General features: G+C 33.6%; 1 protein-coding gene across 1 annotated transcript; it reads right to left on the reverse strand.

Moving 5' to 3' along the window:
* Positions 1–10475: 10475 nt before the first annotated feature.
* LOC139498435 (uncharacterized) lies at positions 10476–12046 on the reverse strand. The gene is made up of 2 exons (XM_071286819.1): positions 11909–12046; positions 10476–11569 (listed from the first exon to the last, which is right to left on the reverse strand). The coding sequence occupies exon 2, from the start codon at positions 11558–11560 to the stop codon at positions 10889–10891; it is 672 nt and encodes a 223-aa protein (XP_071142920.1). The 5' UTR covers positions 11561–11569; positions 11909–12046; the 3' UTR covers positions 10476–10888.
* Between the last annotated feature and the right edge of the window lie 219 nt (positions 12047–12265).

Raw genomic sequence — 12265 nt, forward strand, 5'->3', positions numbered from 1 at the left:
TTTTAATATATTGGTGAGTTATATAGCATTACAATTGCTATATAAGGACATTGCATGACACTTCCTCATTCTGACCGGACCTGAAACATTTTTGATAACATTATTTTGTTTCTAGAATCGCTGCGATTTTTAAAGATTAACATATTTTATAGATACTTATAATACATTATAATTGAATATGGAAAAGGGAATGTGTAAAATTGAGAAAAATTCGACCAAAAAGCAGAAAAACAGTTCAATGCCACCAATGGGTATTGAATGGGTATTGAAGGCTGCGAGAAAATCCAGCGTACAGCTATTTTCTTCACAACAATATATACTAGTTCAGCGAAATATGCGCCACACTGAACTCCAAAATATACCAAAGACACAAAACTTACCAAAAGCCAGAGATTCTTAACTTGCCCTGATTTAAACAAGTCTTGTGAGATTCGGCCATCCCCTATATCTGTAGGTAATGTGGAATGCTAAACAAGAATACAGCAATATGCACAGTAAAATTCAGTTAAAAAAAGCTAAGTCCGATGTTAGAAATGGAAACAGAAGAAATTTTGCAAAAAACACAATGATCAACATAAATTTACAAATTACTGACAAAACAGCTCCACGCCTCAATTAATCTATTCGAAAGATTATGTCCTCATCATATGAAAGAATGAATTTTGATCGCAACCGTGTCAGCCATAAACTTTAGAAATCACATTTAAGTGACTGTATTTAATGTAGAATTACATAACTTGTCTGTACTATTATATAACGAAATACAAAATCAAAGCAATATCAGTTTTTAATATTGAAAGTAGAAAAAGACATTTAACTGAATTTCAAATAGGCATAGAACTGCAAAACCGTTTTGGAAATTTGCCAATGGATCTTTATTTATGCTTCGAGTTGGTAGATTTAATTTCCCTTTTATCTGATTGAACTAATAATTGATAAATATTTAGAAACATCAGAAACTCTATATATTACAATATACAGAAGTTTAAAACGAACAGCCTTTGATTTCAGCCTGTGTTGGGTCGTTAAATAGTATCATTAACTGAGTTTCACAACAACAATTGATTTCACCGGCTTTATTCTAAATTAAATATATCGGTGAAGAGAGTTGGATAGCGATACAACATGCAGCTTTTATACATCAGAAAAGGTTAAGTCGGGATGTGTAAAGAATAATGGATGCTTTACAGCTGCAGTATCATCATTGTACAAAATGAAATTAGATAACATTAATTTAATATGGATGTTCAGTGTTTTTTATAACTTCATATTTTCGGAATCTTCTGTTTTATCTTGAGTGCCATAATCATTTTGCCCGTTAACCTTTACTTTTCTTTCTTTTACTCAATAATTATATCCAAAAGAGTTGTACATTTATCGTTATTTAATGTTAAAAGCATTAAATGCGTTCGTCCTTTCTGGATTGCAGTATCTCAAAAATCAAAGGCCACCACCTGCGATAGCAACAAACGGCATACCGCAATTGTTCGTGGAAAAAAGGGGGGATTTTAAATTTGCCTTAAACTATATTTGAAAATGTTCAAGAATTACACAATTGTCAAATAAGGTTTTAATGAAAGTTACACTGGAAATTGTCTTTAGTTTGTTCTTTTCCTTTTTGGTAACCAGATATATCATAAACTTTTGGTTTGTTATTGGACGAATTTAGTTCACTCGTCAAGAACGCTTCTAATGTCTCGATTGGTGACTTCGATTCAGTCACCAGGAACACTTAACTTGACTTAAAGGCCGTTTTTTTTTAGGTCCAATGCTTTAAGTGTCTGCGAGGGGATGCGTTTTATTCTTTCACGAAGACCGCTAAAAGTCTTTCTTCAGCCATGCAAATTGTATCTACTAATGATTATTCAAGAAAGCTGTAATGTCTGTATGGGTAATTTTCATGTTGTAGAACAAAATGATTGTATGTAAAGACAAGTTTTCATCTTTCATCCAAAACGGATTTTAATGTATACTAAGCTCGCTCGTGCTACATGACACACTTGAAGTGTCTATAAGGGCGTCTGTGAGGTAGAGTTTCGTTTATTCATCAAGCACGCTCTTACATTTATTCTTTAAGTGCAAATGTGTGCACTTTTAAAAAAAAATCCGGTAATCTGCCTGTTTATTTTGACAGTACATTTTTTAAATTAAAACGCACTCATTTTTACGTAGATGGATAGTTGTCTTACTGGCAATCATACCACATCTCCTTATTCGTATGATGAAATATTACAAGTTTTCAATAACTTTTAACTTACAAAAAAATTATCAATTATACCTGAAAATTGGCACCATCAGCAAAGTATTATCAGAGATTTAAAAATGTCATGTTTCTTATCGAAATCAGTCTTCCTAAGAAAAATAATATCTTCAAAACAAATTACGCAATATACTTTTTCATTCAAGTTCAATACTTTTCTATACCCGTCAGCATTTGTCGTAATTGTTATTTTCAGAAAATAAACGATATAAATATCCTTGTATCAATTTACAAGCCATGCCCAATTAACTATTCATAAAATTCAGTTTGTTTTTTTATCAGAATGGTTCGTGTATTTTCACAAATTGTAATTATACCAACCCACGTCTAGCAATTAAATAAGGAGTGCTGATATGGAAAGCTGCCAAAAAAGTAAACATTGAGGTTTCTGCTTACTGTTTTTCTTCTGAAAATTTTCAGCTATCATTAATCGGTCGCGTTCTTTGTGAATGAATATTTACTTAATATAACTGGAAGGGAACCAACTAAATAATCACATCAATTAGATTAATATTTTATACGGTCAAACTGTTTCTGCATATTTGTTTAACGTTTAAAAAATATGTTTACAAATTCAACCCGTTTTTCATTTTGTATGTAATGAATAAGTAAAATATAATCATAAGTGCAAAACAAATATTTGCCTCCGAAGTGCGTTCCCTTAATGAGTAGGTGACATTTCAGGAAGCCAATCCAAAAAATAATGATCTTTTAATTTCATAGTAAATGTACACTAATATATATATAAACTTATTTAGAATGACTTTGCGTTAGAACTTTGATATCTTCGAAGTACGATTCTTCGAAAGGGTGAAAGGAATACAAATATGGTCACTTTGGTCTCCTTCCAACCGACAGCTAGTAAAACCGTTTTCGATTTTCGTTTGGCTGTGCGGGATGTACAAGTACGCAGCCACGTCTGAACAGAATGGTGACATTAAATCCGATGCCAAGACAGTACCCTTGCAAGAACTCTTTGAGGGGTCCGTAATTGGCCTGTTGTTTGTTGAAAAGTAAAATTGCTGTCACTATCTAATATACACTTATTTTATAGTGGCAGACCAAATTCTCCTACGTTCAAACAAGACGTCCTAAATTACAGGATCTTCCTATTATTTTTATTGTTAATCTTTTACCGTCCAGAACATGAAATACATACATGTAACTGGACTTAAGCAACCAACAATCAATCGAAGTAAAATTCAACAAAGTTGTGCAAAGAAAATTATTGTAAAAGATGTGTGTGTGTGTGTGTGTGTGTGTGTGTGTGTGTGTGTGTGTGTGTGTGTGTGTGTGTGTGTGTGTGTGCGTGTGTGTGTGTGTGTGTGTGTGTTGTTTAGTGGCTGTTCTGTTCAAGTATACAATAAACACCCCAAGAATATTTATTTGAATTCGGTCATAGTGAGGAAATTGTATATTAAGGCCTTGTCAAGCAAGTAAGTAAGTTATATCGATCAAAACCAAAACCCTTCTGTTCAAACAATCAAATGATTCCCATTGTACCAAATCATTCTCACAAAAACGTCTTTTAAAATACTTAACCGAGAAAGCAGATTTCCCTTACACAAAATGTAAACAAAATGAAAAACGTTCAAAGCTGACTGGCTGTAACATATACCAGCTCAATCGATTTAATGGCCGATTACAAGTAGGTCTTCTCTGAAGGTCTGGATCGGGGGTCTGTTATTCTGTAAACATTTAATTTTGACCCTTTTTTCTCTATTCTTCAAAAAATTAACCTCTTTTTTCTCTAATCTTCCAAAAATTAACCCCTTTTTCTCTAATCTTCATTTTTCTCGCCCGTTATTCTCTAATCTTCATTTTTTTAAGGGCATTATTCTTTAATCATTTAACCCCATCCAAACCCTCTTCTCTATTCAGTTTCTATTATATAGCTGATCAATAGAGTGTTTTGTCACATAAAGTACTACTTAATTAAAGTTTCCTTTACAGTGTCAAGAGATTCAACCCACGTACTTTTATCAACAAGGAAGATTTAGGTTATAAACGAGGCTCAACATGGTACATTGTATATCTGCATCTAAACAAGGAAGACTTTTAAAAAAAAAAGGTGATAAAGACTGGCAAAAGTTCAAATGAATAAAATAAAAGTCTTATTGGTTTATGATACTGTCTTTCGACACAAATATGGGATTTTTTAGGGGGGATTGATGATGTTTTTTTCTGCGGTAAAACAGTTGCACACACTTGATTATTAAAAAAGAAGATGTGTTATGATTGCCTACGAGACAACTCTCCACAAGAGAACACATGACACAGAAATAAACAACTATAGGTAACCGTTTGACCTTCAACAATGATCAAATCATCCCATACGGCTTAGTCAGCTATAAAAGGCCTCGAAATGACAAATGTAAAACAATCCAAATGAGAGAACTAACGGCCTAATTTATGTACCAAAAAAAATGAACGAAAAACAATTTTGGAACACACCAACTACGTGTAACGACAACCACCGAATAACAGGCTCCTGACTTATGACAAGCACATGCATACAGAATGTGACGGGTTAAAACATGTTAGCAGGATCCTAAACCCATTCCTAACCTGGGACAGTGGTATAACCTGCAAATTGTGTTGCAGACTATTTGTGTTCGTCCTGTCTTGTCCAAAGTTTGTTTTCTGTTCTAACAGGCCAACATGAGTAATTCAATTTCAAAATCCTTTTTTTTTTCGAAAATCAAACGGTCGTCCCTTAACAAAAGTGAATCTTGATTTCAACAATTCACAAATCTCTAAATATCTCTTTGAGTGTTACAAAATTTCAAATGAATTTAAGAGAGCGACAACTATAGACATGATAGATCTGCAATCGACCCTAACAAAATTGCCTTACTGACCGAATCATTCAGATATCCGCGGCGGATCTAGAATAGGATGTTAATGACGTACCGCCTCCCCTCCCCCCTTTTTTTTATATCCAACATTTTTTTCAAAATATCACGTTTATCACGATTTATATGATTTTAATGGAAAATACACGTGCATACAAATTTCGACATGTTCCACACGACATTGTTGTTTTTTTATAGAAAAAACGTCATCACTCTCCTTTCATAAAAAGAGTATACCCAATCACAACTTTTTGTTATACTTGAATACTGACAGGTACATTGTACTTGCACATATATGTCACAGTGGATAGTAGGAGTATACATTTAATAAATAAAGGGTTATACATGTTTAACCCCGCCGCATTTTTGCGCCTGTCCAAAGTCAGGAGCCTCTGGCCTTTGTTAGTCTTGTATTATTTTAATTTTAGTTTCTTCTGTACAATTTGAAAATTAGTATGGCGTTCATTATCACTGAACTAGTATATATTTATTTGGGGCCAGTTGAAGGACACCTCCGAGTGCGGGAATTTCTCGCTACATTGAAGACCTGTTGGTGACCTTCTGCTGTTGTTTTTTTCTATGGTCGGGTTGTTGTCTCTTTGGCACATTCCCCATTTCCATTCTCAATTTTATTATAAAATATTGCATATTTGACCTGGTCTTGTTCACAGTATTACAACATTTGGTTGTCCGATTTGTAACTTGACTCTAAACATCAATCAATTTATTCTATATATAGAATGATTTTATCTAGTTTTTAAGCAACAATCATACAATGGAAAACTACTGCATACATTGTCTTATATCTAAAATATAGGTTCCCATTCGGAATTAAGACACTTTTATATGTAAGCAGTCCTTGTTTTCTACATTGTATTTACCAAAGTGTAAATGTTTCATTGTAAATACCCCCTTTTTTTTGGGTAGAAATCAATTGTTCGTCCCGTGCACAAGTCACAGACATCTGTGCAATATTCTAAGCTTTATATCACGATGATACTAGATTTAAGGTTTATTATATATAAATTTAACAAATTCTACCAAAGACATGATTTAGATCTAGTACCAGCAAGACTAAATTGCCTTTATGAACATTCAGATATCCGTCGCAGATCAGGATACGGAGTAAATGCTGTGCCAACGTCCCCTATTTGCCCCCCCCCCCCCCCCCCAGACTATTTGTGTTCGTCCTGTCTTGTCCAAAGTTTTTTTTCTGTTCTAACAGGCCAACATGAGTAATTCAATTTCAAAATCCTTTTTTTCGAAAATCAAACGGTCGTCCCTTAACAAAAGTGAATCTTGATTTCAACAATTCACAAATCTCTAAATATCTCTTTGAGTGTTACAAAATTTCAAATGAATTTAAGAGAGCGACAACTATAGACATGATAGATCTGCAATCGACCCTAACAAAATTGCCTTACTGACCGAATCATTCAGATATCCGCGGCGGATCTAGAATAGGATGTTAATGACGTACCGCCTCCCCTCCCCCTTTTTTTTTATATCCAACATTTTTTTCAAAATATCACGTTTATCACGATTTATATGATTTTAATGGAAAATACACGTGCATACAAATTTCGACATGTTCCACACGACATTGTTGTTTTTTTATAGAAAAAACGTCATCACTCTCCTTTCATAAAAAGAGTATACCCAATCACAACTTTTTGTTATACTTGAATACTGACAGGTACATTGTACTTGCACATATATGTCACAGTGGATAGTAGGAGTATACATTTAATAAATAAAGGGTTATACATGTTTAACCCCGCCGCATTTTTGCGCCTGTCCAAAGTCAGGAGCCTCTGGCCTTTGTTAGTCTTGTATTATTTTAATTTTAGTTTCTTCTGTACAATTTGAAAATTAGTATGGCGTTCATTATCACTGAACTAGTATATATTTATTTGGGGCCAGTTGAAGGACACCTCCGAGTGCGGGAATTTCTCGCTACATTGAAGACCTGTTGGTGACCTTCTGCTGTTGTTTTTTTCTATGGTCGGGTTGTTGTCTCTTTGGCACATTCCCCATTTCCCATTTCCATTCTCAATTTTATTATAAAATATTGCATATTTGACCTGGTCTTGTTCACAGTATTACAACATTTGGTTGTCCGATTTGTAACTTGACTCTAAACATCAATCAATGTATTCTATATATAGAATGATTTTATCTAGTTTTTAAGCAACAATCATACAATGGAAAACTACTGCATACATTGTCTTATATCTAAAATATAGGTTCCCATTCGGAATTAAGACACTGTTATATGTAAGCAGTCCTTGTTTTCTACATTGTATTTACCAAAGTGTAAATGTTTCATTGTAAATACCCCCTTTTTTTTGGGTAGAAATCAATTGTTCGTCCCGTGCACAAGTCACAGACATCTGTGCAATATTCTAAGCTTTATATCACGATGATACTAGATTTAAGGTTTATTATATATAAATTTAACAAATTCTACCAAAGACATGATTTAGATCTAGTACCAGCAAGACTAAATTGCCTTCATGAACATTCAGATATCCGTCGCAGATCAGGATACGGAGTAAATGCTGTGCCAACGTCCCCTATTTGCCCCCCCCCCCCCCTTAAAATTTGGAAATCTCATTTTTAAGAATAAAATAATCCAAAAATTATTCGGTTCGCTCTTCACGGCAGTATTTCTAACGTTTTAGGAAATACGACTCCCCTTTTTTTAAATTCCTATATATGTTCGTCCACCCCTGAATAAAATCAGGGAAATGAATGACGAACTTTGTGTATACGGACAAGTACATGAATACATGTGGATAGTATGGGCATATATTTCATACAAAAATGTTTATTAGGAGACAATATTTCATGTCAATGGACATTATTTATTTTCTATTGCTTTCTTCTCTGACATAATAAATATAGTAAAGTTCTTCATATTTGATTTTACACTTCCTCCTTATTGTTATTCTTTCATAGTCATTACCATTTGTTGGGAATTTCTATTGTTCTGGTCTTGATCACAAGAACGACAAAATTTATATCATCGAAAATATGCCTGTGCTATTTGTAACTTGACGTTTAACATTTATCAGTTTATTTTATTTATAGAATCATCCGATGGAAAACTACTTCAGTTTATACTTTAAAATTGTCATACTTATTTAAATAGGTCACAGCCACTTGATATGTAAACAGGCCTTGTTTATTATTTATAAACAGTATTGGGTTACGTTCCATTTAATAAGAGTTGCCTTGAATTTGATATGTTTTGACTACACTGATAGGTTTATTAAACAGCTAATTTGCATATGCTTGTATGATGAATCAGTGCATCCGGGTGCAACAAGAGATAATTGAGGGTATGTAAGGTGGAGGGGCTTCATTTTTGTAATCTTTAGGCCATTTTTCTATATTTTATTTCACTTTGTCTTTTTCTTTCTATCTTAGCATCTCATTATTATCTATGCTTTATTTTTCATCCTATTTTTTCTCTATTTTTTTATTGTTTTGGCGCTTTATTTTGCATATTGGACTTTCTGTATACCCCATCTATACCCTCATAACAGAATAATTGACTTCATTCTCGGTGATAGTTTTTACTGTCAACCATAACCTTTTAAGCATTCGTTATCTGCTTTGATTCATTGATTGCTTGACTGTTGGTTTATTTACTTTTCTGCATCACAGAGGTTTTTTTATACCGCGGCTGAAATATGGAATTGGATAAAATAGCAAGAAAAGGAATTGTAAATAAAATAGAAAAGGGGGTTGGTTGAAGATAGGATGTCACAAGTATGGAAACAAGTATGGGTTCGAAAAATGTAGCCTTATCAAAAGTACCAATTGAAATGAGCTCAGTATTAAAGGATGCCATCACGATCTTTTTTTCGGGCCGGGAGCTTAATTTGGTATTCAGTCTACTGGAGTTGAACAATTCTCACCATACAATTTATACTTTCTACACAACTTCTGACGTACGCCACCTTTCAAAATTAACCAAAGGAAAACTTGGCATTCGACGATCTATTTTTTTGCCTGTTAGTATGTATGCCTTCAAAAGTTTTATAATCTTCGCTTGCAGAACCTATGGTTTGATTGTAAAATTTTGAGCGTACGTTTTCTTATAAAGAAAGCATATTTTTCAATATATTTTTCTTGTGTAGTCATTTTGAAATCTGTGGAAGTAACCTATCAACACACCGTCAGTTTTTTGCTGGTTTTTTTTTTTCTTTGCTATAATCCAAAACTTTACTTCTGCACCATCAGCTACCATTGGACATGACTTGTATATTTCAGTCTCAATAGTTTGATAACTACATGTACACTTTTGATGTTTTTCTGACCATGCCAATATGTTAAAACAATGTAATATGGTTTTACAAGAAGATATGAAAATTTGTAGCAGTTTTGTGCATGAATGTCGATGAAACGATGCTCTTGTGTTTTGTTTGAGAGAAATGAAAATCATCCAACATGTCCAAGAGGCAATCAAGATAATATTTCGAAGAAGGAAATAAAACAAAACCAAAACGTCAAAAGACGAACACCAAAACAAAACCAAAACGTCAAAAGACGAACACCAAAACAAAACCAAAACGTCAAAAGACGAACACCAAAACAAAACCAAAACGTCAAAAGACGAACACCAAAACAAAACCAAAACGTCAAAAGACGAACACCAAAACAAAACAATGTCCGTACACTCAAGACTTGTCAACTATGTCGACACACACCACAGAAAAAGCGAAAGTGAATTAAGGTACTACATGCACTACAGAAAGGTAAACAAGGCCACAATTAAAAATATTTTGGTTTGCCCAAACCCTACCCACAGGTTAAGACAGTGGGTAGGTAGGTAGGCATTTTCTTTTTTTTTCAACAAAAAGAATTTATAGTATCTATGGTTTATAAGTCTTCATGGCTATCTGATAAAAAAAAACTTCTTCAAATCAGGACAATAAAAGATTTTGAGTAGGCAGCTTTTTTCTGGGTAGGTAGCGTTTGGGCAAACAAACCTATTTTTTTTATGGCCCAATAAATTCCTAGTAGCCACTAGTAGCATTCGATGTGTTGCTTTTCATACAAATACTTTTTTAACAGGAAGAAAAGGAAGCTTGTTATGTAGCAAGGGTTTTGCTCATTGTTAAATGCCTTAAGTTGACATATTATTATAATTGCTAACTTATCTTTCACTTATCCATCATTTCGTTTCTAGTGGGGAGTTTTCTCATTGGCAACCATACAACATCTTATGTATATAGAGGCAAATAGTGATGATCAGTGTGTGAAACCCTACCGTTTCAATACTTGTCTGGTAAAATTTAAGACTTTACCTTTTCCTCTTTTTTCAAATAACAATAAATAAAAGAACAAAATTTGTATAGAATGTCATGATTTATTTGATCTAGTTGCTATCATGAACTGATTCTATGTAATTACATATTATGTAATATATACACTAGATGCACTGTCACGTGACAACTGCAACAATTTTCAACATGTAGTTTGTTCTTTATATATATTACATATAAAGCTATGATTAGATTGTCACAGCAGCGAGCTGGTTCGGTATTTTCTATTTTACAGAGTTGGTTGGAAAATATTCTTTCTCCTATATCTCTATGCATAGTATCGTGGCAAGGGCGAACTTGCATTTCGATTTTAGACCTTCAGTTGTAATTTAAAGTCAAAATGTCGGTTTTAATATGACATTGTCGTATTTACAAAACCGGTATAACCACTAAAAGCGGTAGTATTCGTGAACCGACAGAAAGTCCACTGTTTAAAGTCATGTGAGGTTCAAATCTACAGGATTGATATTTTCCAGGTTGTCGTCTTCTGAAATGTCTGCGAGTTCATCTGCTCCATATTCTGATAAATTCTCCATGTCACATGATACTTCCGCGAGATCTCGATAAAAGATTATAGAACCAATGAGTTTCCCGCTCTGTAATCGGCCACCAACGGGCAAAAATCCAACTTGGGTAAAACCACCAATTTTCTGCAAGATTTTCAACATTCCAGTATTGTTAGAAAATGTGTCAACATACATTCCGACATATCCTAATTGCTGTGAAAATTGAATTGCTGTTTTCATGGCAAATTCTCCTAACCTCTGACCTCTCTCGGTTCGTTTGATTATGATAAAGGGATCTACCATGGTAGAAGCACCTCGATAAAATTTACTGTTTGCAAGAATAATTCCTCCAATCAAGTCACAACTTTCTTTACATATTATTGCAAAGCAATGACTGTCATGTATTTCTTGTCTAAAGTTTTTCTCATTTATAAATTCGTCTATTCCGAATCCACTACCGTGAGCTGCAGCATCTTGTATCATATCGTACGTTTCTGCCAACTGTTTGTCTGTCATGGCATCTATGATCACGTGACGTCCGGTTTCAAGACTCTCCACCATGGGTAGGCTGTAGAGTTTACCTAGGTCTCGTTCTAGCAACATATCCTTTAACTGCAAATAGAAAATTAAAATTGATTATTATATGCAAACAAAAGAAACTTCACAAGAACAATAAAATACGAATGATAATTATAGTGTTACCGAATTTGAAGGCACAGTCGATTTTGCATAAAATAGAGAAATTTTAAAACAAGTAATTCAACAATCAACTAATAAAGTACACAAAAATGTCGACGAATGTTTGAAATAGACAGAAGATACAACACAATAAATACCCATACATTTAAAATATTCCGTGGTTTAATAACCGCAAAAAAATATCAATTACCTATATGACGCAATAAATAACATAGCAAAGATACGCTTAAAACTATTTGAAATTACACGTACCTATACTTATCAAAGACAAAAGAATCCAAAGAATGTCAGAATACTTCCGTATTACAATACGTCTTGCAACGTTGTTATAAATAGTCAATGGCAATCATTGTATCAAAGAAGGAAATTATAGGAAAAGCCGGTTATAACTGGATCCTACAAATGTAGTCATTAAGAAATAATCCCTATAGCAGCTTTAATAACCCGCCGGTTGGATCTTTGCCAAAAGTAAACAAAAATAAAGTGCATTGCAATTTAAATCTTTAAATAGATCGTTGTCAATGGGAAAAACCTTCGACTATAGAAAACCATTGGACCAGATATGAATGATCCCGAATGATCTAGAAATTTCTAATGGAAACCGTCTAT

Source organism: Mytilus edulis, chromosome 12, assembly GCF_963676685.1.
Source record: "Mytilus edulis chromosome 12, xbMytEdul2.2, whole genome shotgun sequence".
Lineage (NCBI taxonomy): Eukaryota > Metazoa > Mollusca > Bivalvia > Mytilida > Mytilidae > Mytilus > Mytilus edulis.